General features: G+C 40.7%; 2 protein-coding genes across 2 annotated transcripts in view; one reads left to right on the top strand and one right to left on the bottom strand.

Moving 5' to 3' along the window:
- LOC311271614 (inactive serine protease 35-like) overlaps positions 1 to 6,966 on the bottom strand; it is a gene marked incomplete at its 5' end in the record, with an annotated part of 68,339 nt that extends 61,373 nt beyond the window's left edge. The window contains 2 exons of the mRNA XM_084377367.1: positions 6,500 to 6,601; positions 6,851 to 6,966. Of these exons, the coding sequence (XP_084233493.1) occupies positions 6,500 to 6,601; positions 6,851 to 6,966 (218 nt within the window). The remainder of the gene's footprint in view (positions 1 to 6,499; positions 6,602 to 6,850) is intronic.
- A 31-nt stretch (positions 6,967 to 6,997) lies between these two features.
- Positions 6,998 to 15,663, top strand: LOC311271616 (very long chain fatty acid elongase 4-like). Its single transcript, XM_084377370.1, has 7 exons — positions 6,998 to 7,260; positions 9,551 to 9,642; positions 10,515 to 10,702; positions 11,474 to 11,554; positions 12,575 to 12,746; positions 12,928 to 13,055; positions 14,235 to 15,663. The coding sequence occupies exons 2-7, from the start codon at positions 9,576 to 9,578 to the stop codon at positions 14,514 to 14,516; spliced, it is 918 nt and encodes a 305-aa protein (XP_084233496.1). The 5' UTR covers positions 6,998 to 7,260; positions 9,551 to 9,575; the 3' UTR covers positions 14,517 to 15,663.
- Positions 15,664 to 16,520: the final 857 nt, after the last annotated feature.

The raw sequence follows: 16,520 nt of genomic DNA, 5'->3' as shown, positions 1-16,520 counted from the left end.
ACTCAGATTTCAGAGCAAGAGAGCAGGCCAAGCAGTCCAACACACACACACACACACACACACACACACACATTGACATCTTCTTCTGCTGTGTTACGACCATGGATTGCACTCATCTGTTACTGACAGGTTGTACTACAGGTAATGAAAATATTTTAGTCGACCATATAGTCCGTTATTTCAGTGCTATCTGAGGTAATGATCTCACAACCTGTCAAAGCTCACTTCAGTTATAACACACATTTTGAGAGAAATGAAAATGTACGCACAGACATGCTCACTCCTTTTATCACAGTGTGGATATCTGTATGTTTGTGCATGTGTGCATATGGCCTCATTCTGTGTATGTCTGCTAGTTAAACAGAGGTCAATTCATTCCTGAGGGAATGTGTTGAAAAATATTAACTTTTGCGGTACATTTTGGTCAGACAGTATGCATGTTTCAGAGGAAGTCAGCATAAAAACTCATTAGCTAACAGGCCATTTCATTCATTCAGCTGGCTATGTTTGACAGCATATTCCACTAATATTGTGCTAACTGGGTAACATATACAATGCATGCATAATGGCTTATATATCCTTTAGCTAAATATTTCAACAGACTGACTACACACCTAGCAGGCCAACCTCCTCACTTTTTTTGCTGCCATGCATTATTGGTTCCTTTTTGTCTCAATAATGCTCCATGTGCATATTACAAAAACTAGAAGAAAAGAGCTTTTTTCATGTCTGCAGTCGTTTCTTCCCATCCATTAAAAAGCTAGGACTGAAAATGCAAACACTCTGAGACAAATTCTGTATTTAGGCTTTTAACCTGCAATGATTGGGATTTTTTTTGGCTACTTGAAGGAGGTGGAAACAAGTTGTGAAGTCAACATTGACATATCGTGACCTCTAAAGTTGATATGCCAAACTTGTTTGCTCAGCGATGGATCTATGTCCAATATTCACTTTGTTTTAGGTCTGTTTTTGGTGTCTACTAACTCATGAAGGAAATTACTGGCTGTTAAGTGCTCCACTATGTTCACCAACTAGTTGTTAACTGTGTCTGTCTGCGGTTTGGTGTTGAGCAGGTAGTGGACCGTGTGTTTTTGTCACATGTTGCTGAAAAACAGCGTCCTGATGCAGCCGAAAACGACGCAAGAGAGCTAAGACATCAGTGAATGGGTACATATGGTTGTTACTAAGGTGTACCACAGGGGTTTACTTTAGGCCTCACCCATATTATCGTGTATATAAAATAAAATACTAAAATAAATAAAAAATATGTTACTCAGAAAGAAAACAGAATATCATTAAGACAGTAATCTGTGACTATATCTTGACTTCTGTCTGAGTCGTCAGAATAGGATTGATGAAGCAGTTAGTCCTGCCTCCACACTTAAACCCTTCAACTGAGTTAACCATTCTGCACTGAGATTCACTACTTATAGTAATTATAATACCCACCATTTGAAATGATAAGGTAGGTTGGCCCTCCCTGCATGTGAGATGTAATAATTACTGGCATTTTTTATCTTAAGAAGCTCCTATCAGAACAGCCATCTTATTCAGTCTTACAAGTTCTCTGGAACTATGCTTCATATTGAACTTGCTGCATGACTAACTGATGCGTCAGAAACCATTTACGAGAAGCCATTTAGTAAAGATACTTTTACTGGATTTATTTGCGAGGCCACCTAAAAATTAAAGCACTTATAGCCCTCTGTAATTTCAAGACAATTCAAAATAATCACCCCATACTGCTCTCTTTCTGTTTGTTTATTGTCGTATTCTTTTCCATTTATACTGCCACATTACATTTAATTTTCAGGGTGGTGCTGCATGCCCAGCCAACCTACCCGGCATAAATAAAGGTTAAAAAAACAACCGCGTGTGAGTGTGCATGCATGGAAAGGTACACTAAATACTGTGGATGGACATATGACATGCGGAAGAAAATGAAACGAAAAACAGAAGAGAAACTGCCTCGGAAAGACGATGATGTATGAAAACGGTTTGGGGTTGAGAGACGGGAAGCATAACACAGTAAATGTGAGAAAAGACAGAAAGACAGGAAGACAGAAAGAAAGAAAGAAAGAAAGAAAGAAAGAAAGAAAGAAAGCCATAACACTAACAGAATAACAGGAAAATTGGTGCTCCATCGTCGGCCCTGTGTTGAGGTACTTTCTGCATGTGGGCCCTGGGCACTTCTGGCCACACACTACAACAGGGGGAGGGTTTCCCCTGACACAGAGGCCAAATGAGGACAACACAGAGTGTGCACATGTAGAGTACATATATATGTGTGCTGCTCAAATCCTGTTTTTATGGGAAGCTGTAAAAGAAGCCACGTTATCCTCAAAATGGCACAAGCTGTGACCTAATGCCACATCTAGTGAGCCACTATAGACAGAGGGGATCAGCTACCGAATGAGGCCAGTTAAATTTCAGCCTGATGCATATGCCTTTCAAATTAAAGCCATCTGAAAAGACTCCAATGGAACGGACCTGATCCAGATTACACAGAAACTGTGAAAGAAAACGATCCACTGCAATTAGATGCAACTGGAGAAATTGTAGTTATGGGCAGGAGCGTTAATTAAAGGAGCTCGGATTCGGTCGTTTAAGGGAAATTGCAGCACTTTTTCTGCAAAAGAGAATGATACGATCTGCTGTGTTTAACCCAAAACAAAAACTTAAATCATCGTGCAAAGATTTAGGATTCATGTGCATTGTGCAGACACGGCTATAAACTAACAGATTTCACACATGGCTTCACGTGCATACCTACACAATACATATACACGGAGAAACCATTCAGAAAAGTAAGTATACATACAGCCAAATCTCCTTTGAGCTTGTAATTTCCTGGCCGCACGTGCTGAAACAGAGGCAGGACTTCAGAATACATCTTGACTGAGTTATTCTTATCTATACTACTCTGGAACATCATCAAAAATTGCTCATATCAAAGATGTTTGGATGTACATGTGCATCTTCTAGTATTAAAGATATACTTAATGTTGCACAATTATGACCTCCCACCTATCCCAGTTACAGGAGGCCTGTGTGAAGAGTGTGACCCCCTTACTCGCAGAGTGTTTTGGAAAAATCTCGCAAAAGGCTTTTTTTTTCTTCACAGCAGTGCACTGCTCCAGAGGTATGTGGAAAAATGGTTTGTCCCAGGTGGTTGGCTGTGAATGTGCCCTACAGAGGGAAATTTCCCTTACAGAGATTTCGGTGGTTGTGTGCACAGCGTGTTCCAGCATAAATCATAAGGTAATGTATCTGATGGATGCTTAGGGCGCTGAAAAAAAAAAAAAAAAAAAAGATGGCTACGCTCTGGCTTCGCTGCATTGGAAACTGTGAAATGTTTACCCTTTTGAAAATGGTACTGCCAGATGTAGAATGAAATATGATGACCATAAAGAGTGATAAAGAGGATATAAGACTAACAGACGCAAACTTTACAAGGGGTGAAAACTCAATATGCAGCCCAGGAGTGCAGCGAGGTAAGGGACAGAGCAGACAGGACAGAAAAGAAGTTAGAGGGAGAAAAAAAGGAAGGGTAGAAACAGGAAGTGCACTCACAAACACATGACATTTTAACTCTACTATATTGCCAATTCACACACACACGAAGAGCACATTCAGATACAGGCACTAGAAGAAGCATTTGCTTTAATATTTTATAAGGTCAGTAATGTTACTGGTGCCTTCCAAGATGAGAATCAAACCTCTGTGGTAGTACAACATGCTTCCCTAATGATAATATTGAAAAATCATGAAGCCCTTATAAACTTCTACCAGTTTTATAAAGGAATAATAATACAATAAATACTACGGTACATTCAGTTTAATGATGCCAGTGTTCCTTTAGGTCATACATCAATGTTTAAAGGAATGTATGCTTGGCTCCATACTGTTCGGTGCTTTTATTGTGGTAAAATACTCGATGCCCTAAATAGCAATAGATGTCTCCGTCTTCTTCTTTTTAATTTCCGTCAACTTGAATATCTGATTTCTAGATCGCCTTACCAAGTTTCTCCACGTCTTTAACCAAAAAATGCCACTTAATCTTCAAACCTATTTTTCATGATTATATTTGAACTCAAGAAATGCAAGAATTTCCGTTACCGCACGACAGAGCATTTATCTAACATATCTTTATTTAATTATCTGACTCACATTATATAATAAGCCCATTAATCTTAAATTGTCTCTTTATGCAGAATTTGTAGACACCCGCAATCTGAGCAACCGCAGCTCAATGGGACTCACTTTCCTGATGCCACATGACTCAAACCACTTCACACAGAAACTCTGCCTTACCGTAAGACAGCCAAGAGTTGTTAGTGCACTATTCAGGGCTCGTCTAATATTAAGTGTATTTATTCAAGTGGCAGTCTGCAGCCAAACCAATCTCCCAGGTTGCCGTGATGTGGTCGTTGGAACTTCAGACCGGTAGTCATGACATTTGTGATTATAGGACCGCCAACGTGCCTCCTTCAAATTCTGCATTCACCGCACTCTGAATCTCTCCAAACTAAATTGGTACGAGGACCACACAGATATGAACGTTTCTGCATGCGAGGGAGGTGAGACCAGTAGTGTGCAGGCAGACAGGCAGGTGAATTTGGCAAAAAATACACTGGAGTTTTTTTTAAATTCTGTTCAAGCCAGTCATGCCAACTTGCACCACCTAATGGATGGGAAAGTGATACCAGCAGCAGTGTAAGCTGGAAATGTAGACATAGCACCCGCAGTATGTACACTTTTGTGACCTGCATGTCATGAGCATACGGGCCGTAGTTGGCCTGTAGGTGGCAAACATCAATACACAATGTCTACATCTGCAGGCCTAAACAAGTTGCAGTCCATTTGTCAACTTAATTCAATCACGTGAACCCATTTTGCTTTTTGTGAAGAACTTGTTTATTCTCTTTTGTGTTACAACCTATTAACCTACAAGAAGTGCTTCTATGAGACATACTGAATGACAAATCAAGTCAGTTCATTTGCAAAAACAGCATACGAATACACCAACACCAGTTTGACTGATATTAGTACACCACTCATGGAACAAAACACAGCACCTCCTTAATATCTATACACTCATACTTTCGGCCATTTTAGAAATGTTTCCCAACCTCTACTTGTAATTGTTTAACATAACTGTATTTTTATTTTACATTTAATTTATCCGGCAAATTATCTTCCATAATCATAAAGTTTTTGATGGCTTGTTATCAGCTGATTGCAGGATTCCATTATCTATTTTAGACCCCTTTGCTGTCTTACTGCTTTTCTTTGTATTGTAATTGTTTCAATGTCATTGTTAAAGTTTTAATTTCTTCTCCAAAACTTCTTAGTGCCCCTTTAATGAGGGTCACCCCTCAATGATCTCTCAGATATAAATGAAGAGTGAATACATAATTCCCTGGAGTGCACAGCATGATTTAGGAATACAAAAATTAAAAAAAGATTTAGGCACATTTTCAAAACAACCCAGCACCAGCTTGATTTATTTTCCATTGAGTGCAAAAAATAAAAATGTAGGTATCAGTTTTCACAACTGAACCCTTCAAATGTTCTTCTCCAACACCAAACCTCTTCTCCAAAACAAAGTAGGCGAGAGGGGAGGACGCTCTTCAGATTGTCAATTTTAGAAATGAAGGGTTTTCTGTTTTCTGAGCAAATAGCTGCAAGTACCATAATTACAGTGCAATTGCAGTCATGAACTGAACCATCAAGGCAAATCTGGAATAAATTGTGCCATTCGAAACAGCTTTTTTACTGCGTTCATTGTGGTGTGCACAGAGAATTTAGCATTGAATTTGCATATTTTATCAAGCATGCCAAATTGAGGATGGATAATTACAATACTTTGATGCATGATATGATGTGAATCCGCTGCTAAACCACAAATGTCAATACGCGAAGATCTTTAACGGAGCTACAGCCAAAAGCAAAGGCAGCACTCATTCATGGTGTTTGTGTAAATCTATTCTGAAACACTATATTTATGAGATTTGGTTCATGCAAATGCTTTTGTCCTTAGCAGGATTCAGTAGATAGATTTTCGCCTCAGATTTGTGGGGAAATGGCAAGCAGATAGTCTTGTGGGGACCAACTCTTTCCTCCACGCACACAGACTCCCATTTCTTTACTGTTTTGGATTCTAGCAGCTCTTTAGTCTTTCATCCAGGTTAGCGAAGTCCAGTTGGATCTGTCACCATCGTCCATGGGAAGTCCAAGTATGAGCAAGTCCAAATATGACACTTGGGAAGGACAGAGCGATGGCACGGTATACTGCATGGCGAAACCTTTGTGCCATAAGACCCTGGATGTACTGCGGATCAGGCACTTCAAGAAGGCCAGTCATAACTAAATTTCACTCGGACGTTTGGCAGTCTAACTTAATAAACTCTGCCAGTGAGGGTACTGCAGTTTGAACTGACTGACTAACAGGATGTTTGGGCGGACTACAGCAAAAGCAGGAACTCCACTGACTTACTGCAACAGAGTCAGGCCTCCTTCAGAGAAACCAAATCTGTCCTGAGGCCCTGTCAGTGTCAGGGGGCCAGGTGAGCTGAAGAAGATAGCCTGACAGCTCCATCTAGTGGAAGAAACCGAGAAGAGATGAGAGGGGGATGACATCTATCACCAGATACCAGCCAAAGAAAAAAGGATGCAGATAAGACTATTATTAGAGGATGTGGACACATATGTTAAGCTAGCTTTGTAGCATACACAAACAAGCATAAAGTGCGTGTTACTCTCCACAAAAAAGTAGAATTTAGGCAGTTAATAAGCCTAACAGTGTGTTGGTTAATTAGTTATGTAGTTAAACAGTAGTTATAAATACCGAGGATGAACTGAAGAAAGTCTTTTGTCACTGGCGACCTGGCGGCCATTATCCGCCAACGTCTGCCGCTGCCCACCCTTCACACGCGAGACACGGGAGTGAATTTCCCCACGCATGCGCAGTGGCACCTGGCTTCCCCTCGGTGTCTAGGAGATTGCGAGAAGATGATGCGGCTGAGCGGACTGAATGCATAATTGGCCTATCTTAGTCATAGATTTTCACTTGCCTTGTCCAGTTTCTTGCCAAATTGCTGTTTAATGTCGAACTGTAACCGGTGCGGTGTAGAAACTCGTTAGCGGTGACGGCAGGGAGCAGGGAGGAGGAGAAGAAGAGGAGCGGGAGCGGTGACTGAGAGGAGTTGGGCATCAAATTGCACCGGATGTCATTACACGCTCTTAAATATCGAGGACGTAAGTATCGTTTTTTAACGTGCTGTGCTGCCGTGATGTAGCTTTTAGCATGCTAAAGGTATTTTATAGCGGTTACATTTTCATAAAAAACGGCTAACTCCCGGCTTTCAGGCTTATTTTAGGGCGTAATTAAGACGCCAGCGTGCCTCAGAGCCCAGCCCTTTGTCCACGACATATCAATTATATCTGCGTGGGTCGTGTGAGACACTTTTCGTGTGTGGTTTTTTTGTGTGTGTGTGTGTGTTTTTTTTTTTAAATATAGCATTCTTGCTAATCTTGTTCTCGTTCATTCGGTGTTGAGCACCTATCAGACACCCACCTGTTAGGCTAAGCCATGGGGAGACTCACACAGCTCAAATTAAACGTGCAAATTGTTTTATTGGCTCTAGGAGAGCTAAGTCCTATTTTAAACTTAGCTATCTGTAAGGTTTTTTTTTTTTGGTTTTTTTTAAATGTTGTGTTAGCCTATTATTGCAAATGACACTGTGGATTTTTTTTCCCAGAGTTTTTATGCTCCCATTTTCTTCATGATCAGGGCTTTTTTGTAGTGTGCCATAGCGCATATAGGCAGATAACCATCACGCAGGTTTGTGGGTCGTTGGGCATTTGTACTTAGGGCCTACATCTAAGCTCGTTGATCAATTGAATTTAAGCCTCTTGAGCGGTCCAAGCGAAACCTGCTGACACATGCGCCCCTGCCTTTTTGTGTGTGCGCACAAACCCGGTTAACCCTCTCTATCTCATTTCCCTCCGCGGCCCACTGCCACCAAAGTAAACCCCCTCAGTGGCTCTGATGAAGTCCTGCAGGCGTCCATTCTGCAGACCATGTGGTGCCTCACACCCATGTGCAGATATTCCTGCAAAAACACTCCCAACACTGTGCTGTCAGTGGGCACACATCGTTGGACAGCTGTCAGTCACTGTATACAGAGCAATTCATTATTTAAAGGGCAGCTGATGTGACACATCGGATTAATTATAGATTAATATAGAGACACCTGCTGCCAGGTGGATGAGAACTGTTTGTTATGTAATGCTGCTTAATTAATGTTAATGATGTGCACATGTCTGTCTGTCTTGATGTACTGTCATGCTACTATCATACTTTGACTAAAAGTAAAGATTTCATGTTAAAATATTACTTTGGTAACAGTGAAAGTCACCAATATGACTAAAACTTGAGTAAAAGTCTTTAAATATGTATCAAAAATACAAGTAAAAGCAAACTGCACATGTATTTGCATGTATGTTTATACTGTGAGCTATAGGTTGACCGATTATTGGAGCTGATATTGAGAGTTTTTCTGATTATCATCTGATTGCTGATAAAATGAATTAATTTCAAAAAGCACTACTTTAGCTTTGATGCAGCATGCAAAGTAACTAAAGTTATCAAATACAAGTAGTGGAGTGAAAAGTACAATATTTGCTTCCAAGATGTGGCGACTCTGAAGTATAAAGCAGAAGAAAATCTAACTACTCAAGTGAAGTACAAGTACCTCAAAATTGTACATAAGTACAGTACTAGATGTTTTGAAAACTCCTCAAAAACCACTTCATAAATGCTAGGACCTGGCAAGAGAATCAAATAATAACATACTTTTTGACAAAATACCTCAATATCGATATTGCTGCAAAGTTGTAGGGATGTCTTTTGGTACCACAATGAGATTTCTGATGAATAATCATCAGTACTGTCAGGAAAAGATGCAGGAGAATTGCTCAATATCCTCTATCCTATTTCCTACAATTATATCAAACTGTTGTGACCAGCAATCACATGAATCAATGGAAAGCGCATTAGCATCTTGAGGAGGATAATGTTACCATACTGTTTCAAATAGTGAATAGAGGCCTAACGTGGTCTTTTAGGGTGAATACAGCACTGCTGAAAAGAGTAAATGGATAAACTTGCAAACATGCATTTGTAATAAGCTGAATAATTCATATGACACAGTAGAATACAAACTCCCGGCCTAAAAGGCTCTCACTTCTCACATACTACACCCTGAGGAGTCAGTTGAAGAGGATGGTGGAAAGCGTTCGCTTTGGCCTGATGAATACGTGCGCATCAACAAATTCAGGCTAATCATGGCAGAGATGTGTTTAGGTAGTTTAAAAGGCTGACACATATAAAATGACGGCGTCAACCAGCTCCTCATGCTACTAGTTAGACTGATAGGATACATATGATACGTATGGCCTGTAATTTAATTTGGGTGGCTCTCGCTGACTTGAACCTTCTCTCCCTCTCTCCCTCTCTCCCCCTCTCTGTCCCTCTCTGCCACAGTATAATCGAGACCAAAGGCAGAGCCATGGAGGTTGTAACACATTTTGTGAATGACACTGTAGAATTTTACAAATGGAGCCTTACTATAGCAGGTAAGATCTTCACAATCACTTGTTTCTACATCATAGGAAAAATCATTTGTGTTTGTTACCAGCTTTACAGAAATCATTAGGTAAATCTTGGGGGGTTATGATAAGTTTTAGTCACCAGTTTAGTTTTAGAGGTAGGGGAGTGCACAGGAAAGAAAGGAAGTGCCCAGTTTGGCCATGTTATCTTTCCAGAGGTGTCAACAAAAGTCTGCTTCATATGGTCATCATGATATATTTATCATCCTCACGATATATTTATTGCATTGGAAAATGATGTAACTAGGTCAAAGGTGAACCAGGAAGCAGCCACAGCTAATCATTTGAACGTGCAGTTTTCACCTCCAAATATGTAGTTTAGACAACACGGTCAAACTGAGGACTTGGTTTTTACTCATGTAGTGACATTATGTGCACTGTCCCTGAATCTTTACAATAAGGCAGATAAGTCAATTAATAACGTGAACTGACAGAAAAAAAAGGCAAAAGTGTGTTATAAGCGCACTACATTTTACTTGTACTTGTTCTTTAAAGGGTAACTCCACCAATTTTACACATTAAAGAGTCCTTACAGGTCTTGGGGAGTAATACTGCATATGTGAAAGAAGTGGTACAAAGCCTTTTGTGGCTCCAGAAGCTGCATGTAATCTGATAAATTGCCTCCACTGATGTCACTCAGTGGATAAGCTGTGTTTGGGACATGTAGGCACCAGGTTTTGAAAAGCAGTCCACTGGTCCAGTCAATTTTGATCATTTGTTTTTAAACTGTCCATAATGAGTCCAACAGTATTATAGCAGTGCGATGCTAGAGCAGTGGACTTGCTTCACCACTATACCTGATGTTCTCCCTCCATTGAAACTAACCCTTTTTCCTCCAGACAAGAGGGTGGAGAAGTGGCCCATGATGTCATCTCCCCTCCCCACTCTGGCCATCAGCTGCCTGTACCTGCTCTTCCTGTGGGCGGGGCCAAGATACATGCAGGACCGCCAGCCCTATACGCTCAGGAAGACCCTCATAGTCTACAACTTCAGCATGGTGGTCCTCAATTTCTACATCGCCAAAGAGGTAACGACTATGTCTTGCTCGTGTGTTATAGCAGTACTCATGACAGATAACGTGAATAAAGCCCTGTTTTGTGTCAGGATGTTAAAGGGATGATGATGTGGCAAATATGTAACAAGGTCCTCATTCATTCTTCTAATTACAGGAGCTTACTTGCACCTATCACTTGTTTTCATTTTGCCAAAAAATTTGCGAGTTTCATTATACTTGTGCATGTTGTATGAGGCACATAGACAATAAGGATAGTGTAGAGACACCAGTGATGCTGCCCACTGAGACAAACCTTGCCACTTCATATAAAGAGACCAGAAAACCTCACAGTTGTACCAATTTAATATGCCATTTAAATGGTTGAACTAAGTCTAGTCTGCATAGTATCTCAATGAAGCAACTAATAAGTGGTCGTGCATCTAATTACTTCTTTTACAGCAAATAATGTTGAAATGCTTTGTGATACATCGCCCAATGAAACATAAGATGCTGCAGTTTCTGCATACGCAGAGCAGATGGGTTTTACTGTGGCAATGATCTCCAGTCCCTGAAATGTCTAATAGCCCTCAGATGTTTCTAATAATCCACTGATTTTAGAGGAAACTCAATACTTGTTGGCAAAACATCGCTTCCTAAAAAGGAGCTTGGATATTTTAGAAGAAATAACTTGTCTGCACCCTCCATTGCAGAAAGAGTGTTTCAACAGGGATCACGACAGGAAATGTCAACTGTTTTCCTCTCAGCCTCTTTCTGACTTGTGTTTGGTTTCTTTCCTCTCATCAGCTCCTACTAGGCTCTAGAGCAGCCGGGTACAGCTACCTCTGTCAACCTGTCAAGTACTCCAATGATGTCAACGAAGTCAGGGTAAGCTCCCTTCAACACCCATATCACATAACACATCTACACACTTCCAGTGTCAGTGCACAGATTAACACAGGTAGCAACCCTAGCATTTAGCTTTGTTTGGGTTGAAGAAGTAAAGAAACAGGGAGAGGTCAGAGTTAGTCGTGATACTTGTGATTTCAGGACAGTGCAGGGTGTGGCCTGCACTCAGATAGGCGGGAGTAATTGGTCTCACCACCATGACTCTCCACCCCCGTCTCCACCTTCCAGCCCCGCTCTTTCATGATGGCAGGATGCCACGCCACCGTGGCTTAGAGAGCGACCATGTGTACTCTGTGCATGTGTGTGTGTCAGGCTGGTAGGAATGAAGAGTTAAAGAGGAGAACACACACAGAGTGATTTATGGCCAGTATATGTGGGAAAATGGGACTTCTAATAAGGAATACATCTGCAATATATTTGGTTTCCAAGTCTCTGTACATGAATATATGATATATGATAATTACATTTCTCCAGAGGAATGAATTGTTATCCTATCCTGTCTGATGTGTACAGCTGCATATGTATAATGTATTCCCAATTACACTTAGAAACAGCACTACAATTAGGGGAAATGTACTATATATCATACACAATTTTCCGATTATATCTTGGTGGCCAGTTGTTTGTTTCTTATACGGTGATCCTACAATTTGACATGACTTTACTGTGTGTTTTAACCTGGATTTAGTTTTGTGTTTCAGTATTTTGTTCATTTCTGTCAGACCTCATCGATAAATAAAAACTGCTCTCTGCAGTAGAAATAGGGAATATTTCTTTACTCAACTGTCCTGCATAACTGGAATCAGGTAGAGGCTGTAAAGGGCTGATTAACAAGGACCTTGAGGGACTGTACTGAGTTTTACAAGTGTGTATGCAGATTAAATTTACAGTCTGGAGCTGTTATCTATCAAAGATGCTATCCTCACACAGTGGTGTCAGTGTCTAAGATCCACCACAGTGAGCTGCATTAATTCACTCCACCCTGTTTTGTGTCTTCAGATAGCATCTGCTCTCTGGTGGTACTACATCTCCAAAGGCGTGGAGTTCCTGGATACAGTCTTTTTCATCCTGAGGAAGAAGTTCAACCAGGTCAGCTTCCTCCACGTCTACCACCACTGCACCATGTTCATCCTCTGGTGGATTGGCATCAAATGGGTCCCCGGTGGACAGTGTGAGTGAAAAGATCTTGATTTTTAATGATATTCAGCTGTTGAATTCATCAGATTTATCTTTGTGCTTTTCACTTCTGACGCATCAAGCACTGAGTTGCATGCAAGCCGTTTATGAAAAACAGGACCACCATCTCTATCGCATATGATACTAATCTAAATTGCCCTTTTATCTTTCCACAGCATTTTTTGGTGCAACCATCAACTCTTCCATCCACGTGCTCATGTACGGATACTACGGCCTGGCAGCCCTGGGACCTCAGATGCAGAAGTACCTCTGGTGGAAGAAATACCTCACCATTATCCAGATGGTGGGTATCACTTTAGGGCTGTGTTGTTGTGTGCGTGTGTGTTCAGCGAGAATTACAGACGTGTGTATTTACAGACCAAAGTATACAGAATTAAGCAGGATTTGGTGAAATATCCTCCTTAAAATAACAGTTTTATAAAGACTGATTTGACTGTTTACTGGTTGAGTCATGACTTTGTGTTTAACTCATTCAGTCGATTGGAAGCACTAGAAAGAGAAAAATGAGATAAACTTTTGTCATAGTGTTAAAATTGATTAAAATACACTAATGTTTTATTCAGAGGCACTTAACATATGTGACAATTTGTACAGATTTTTATCTATTTATATGATAGTTCATTTCATAGTTACATAAAAGTTATTTTATTGTGCTTTTACTGTGTTTAAGGCTGTGGGGCAATATGGCCTTAAAATAATATTGTGATATTTGTAGGCTATGTCGCAAAAATATATATCTCTATATCTCTAAATACGTTAAAATTTCCCCAAATGCACTTTATATATGCTAGGACTAGGCAGTCAAATCAAATATCAAAATATAGCTCAAATATAGATATTGCGACAGTATTGTGGAGTTGACTTTTGGTACTCAAGTATTAAAGGAGACATATGCTTTTTTTTTTCTTAAGTTTTTGATTTATGTTCTTGTACATGTTAAGGTCTTGAAAGTTTAAAGTCCAAAGTCTGCGCCAACAGAAGCTCCTCTCTCCCACAGAAAACACTGCTCCTGGACTTCTCGTCAACAGTCCCGCCTTCAATTCTGTGACTTTGTGACATCACACTGCATCACCATGTCAGACAATTTATGCCTAGCAGTTCCTTAAGAATTGATTTAGTGCAGCTGCTCTGTGGTTGTTGGTGGTTTTGGGTCAGGCATGTGTGAGCTGACCAATCAGAGCAGACTGAGTATTCAGGGGAGGTCTTTGAGAGACAGGAGCTAGAATAGAGCGTTTCAGACAGAGAGGCAATACAGTGCTGCTGCATAATATGTCGCCTTTAACACAATGAGGTTTGGATTATTAATAATCAGTAATGTGATCATAACTAAGCTGCTAAAGACTTTTACTGTAATGCGGCCTTGGGCATATCATGATATAATGTCATCCAAACTCTTAAGATCATGTATTGCCTCATATCCGGTAATAATATAATATTGATATATTTTTGTTACCATTTCCAGATCCAGTTCCACGTGACCATCGGCCACGCCGGCCACTCCCTCTACACAGGCTGCCCATTCCCCGCCTGGATGCAGTGGGCTCTGATCGGCTACGCTGTCACCTTCATCATCCTCTTCGCCAACTTCTACTACCACGCGTACCGAGGCAAACCTTCCTCCTCGCACAAGGGAGGCAAGCCCGTCGCCAACGGCACCTCCGCGGTAACCAACGGTCACAGCAAAGCGGAGGAAGCGGAGGAGAACGGGAAGAGGCAAAAGAAAGGAAGAGCGAAAAGGGAGTAAAGAAGGAAGAGGGCGTGCTCGACGATTAACAGAGAGAGGACAGTTGTTTTAAAAGGTCCAGAGAAGGAGGGAGGGGAGGGAAGAGATAAACAGAGAAGTTCAAAACCAGACCGGCTTCATCCTCCCTGCAAGTAATGTAGAAGGATGTGATTTGTGACCAACTTGGAAAGGTGGAAAAGTAGCAGTGTGTGTGTTTGTGGATGTGTCTGTAAGGGTTTCTGGATTTGAGAGGAAGTGAGGGGTGTTGGTTGTCTTCCATAACAGTTTTTTTTTTTTTCTTTTTCAAATCAACAAAAGCAAAATGCTGACCACGTAGGCTCCGCGCTCGTCTGTCCAACTGTGTTCTGGACCGTAGTAGGACCAAAATATTTAAAAGGGCCTACAAACTGCTCAGCATCCATTAACTTATCAACCAAAATTCACCTCCAACTTTTATACTCTGGATTCCAGTATTGTTTTAACTGAAAGCTTGAATAGTCTTTAATATGCTAATTTATTTTCTAGTGCTCTAAAAGAGTTTTAATGAATTTAACTATTACCGACAAAAGAACATGCAGAAGTTTATACCAAAGGTTTATTTTCTTGGTTCAGGGGGGAGATTTTTGTTTACGAATACTTAGAGTTGAGCAAAGTTAGCAAACAAAAAAAAAAAAGTTACAAATCTCACGACTGCCATCTACTGTATTGAACTACTTTTTAATTATTTACACTTATCTACCACTCCAACATGTCATGGACTTTACATTTCTCTGCTGTCTCAATCTGACGTAAACTGTGCTGCACTCGCAGACGTTTTCTTTGTGTTCATTGTGAATTAAAACCCTGGTTTAAAACACTTTGGGAGGGGACTGTAGTTTTATTTTAGTCTTTATGCAAATTTGTGGGCATCTTTGTTACAATATTTCTTTTTGTGGGTCCTCATGATTTATTTCTTTTTGCTGTGCGATGTAGCCGAGGTGCAAGAATAAGAGATTGAATTTCAGCTCAGTACTGTCTCACTGCCATGTAGGACTGAAGGGAAACCTGAAAAGAGCTTCTTTTTTATTTTAAAGAAAACAAATGGTTATTTCATTGTCTTACAAATCAATAACGACACAGCTTTGGGCTGCACATATAACTGAAATAAAGACAATGTCAGCACCCCATAGTTCATGTTTGTGTGTTTTTGTGTAAGCATCGGCGTGCACAAGCCATGCACTTGCAACATTAACTTTAAATCAGCTCCTTAAAGCAGTGTGGTACATTGGATCAAAATGTCACCGGAGCTTCCCATCCCCCCCATCTTTAGATCTCTTCTCCTTGTTCCTCTCCTTCCTTATCTCTCTCTCTCTCTCCTCCATCCCAGGATCTACAGGATGGAAAAGGGCTCTTGTGTGTGAGAGGCCGAGGAAGGTTGTGTGTCTTTGGCCTGTCCAGACAGATCTGTCCTAATCTTTGGGGTTAAATTGGCTTTAGCTCCAAAAGAGCTTATTTCCACGTCACTCCATGAGTTACCCAGGAAAGCAGGTCACTGGAAGAGAAGCCTTTACTAATCTGCCATCAGGTCTCTACTCAAACTCTCAAACTAGCTGTTTATTAGCTAACAGTTAGTTTTAATATAGTGTTGATTGACAATGCATGACGTGAACTTTAATGTGAGCAAAAAAGACCTGCATGTGCTGGCGCTAAATGATGGATAATATATTTCAAACACGTAGTTGATTTTTTTGCATACTTTCCACCCATTTCTTCATCCCTTTGCTCCTTCACCACACTGTGAATTCACTAATGCAGCTATTAAATCATTCATCTGTTATCTTTATTATATCTTTATTTTTTGCAGTCCAAAGGCCTTAGATCAGACTCGTCCTGCTATTCCTGACACTTTTACATCCTCCTCCCTCCATCGTGCCGTACTTTGCAATCTTCCATCTCATCCCGTTGCACCACCACCTGTCTGTTTGCACCCATGGCATCGGGGTGGAGGTGGAAGGAGGTCTAAGGGCGTAGATGTGAATGATAGAC

This window comes from Pagrus pagrus (genome assembly GCF_965226575.1).
Source record: "Pagrus pagrus genome assembly, chromosome: 16".
NCBI classification, from domain to species: Eukaryota; Metazoa; Chordata; class Actinopteri; order Spariformes; family Sparidae; genus Pagrus; species Pagrus pagrus.
The sequence above is the reverse complement of the archived record's forward strand: the minus strand, read 5'-3'. Positions and strand labels throughout refer to the sequence as shown.

Excerpts from the sequence above, each read along its gene's own strand:
- LOC311271616 (XM_084377370.1), top strand. The coding sequence starts at position 9,576 with ATGGAGGTTGTAACACATTTTGTGAATGACACTGTAGAATTTTACAAA. Across the intron at positions 9,643-10,514 it reads ATGGAGCCTTACTATAGCAG|ACAAGAGGGTGGAGAAGTGG; the intron begins GTAAGATCTTCA and ends TTTTTCCTCCAG. Across the intron at positions 11,555-12,574 it reads ATGATGTCAACGAAGTCAGG|ATAGCATCTGCTCTCTGGTG; the intron begins GTAAGCTCCCTT and ends TTGTGTCTTCAG.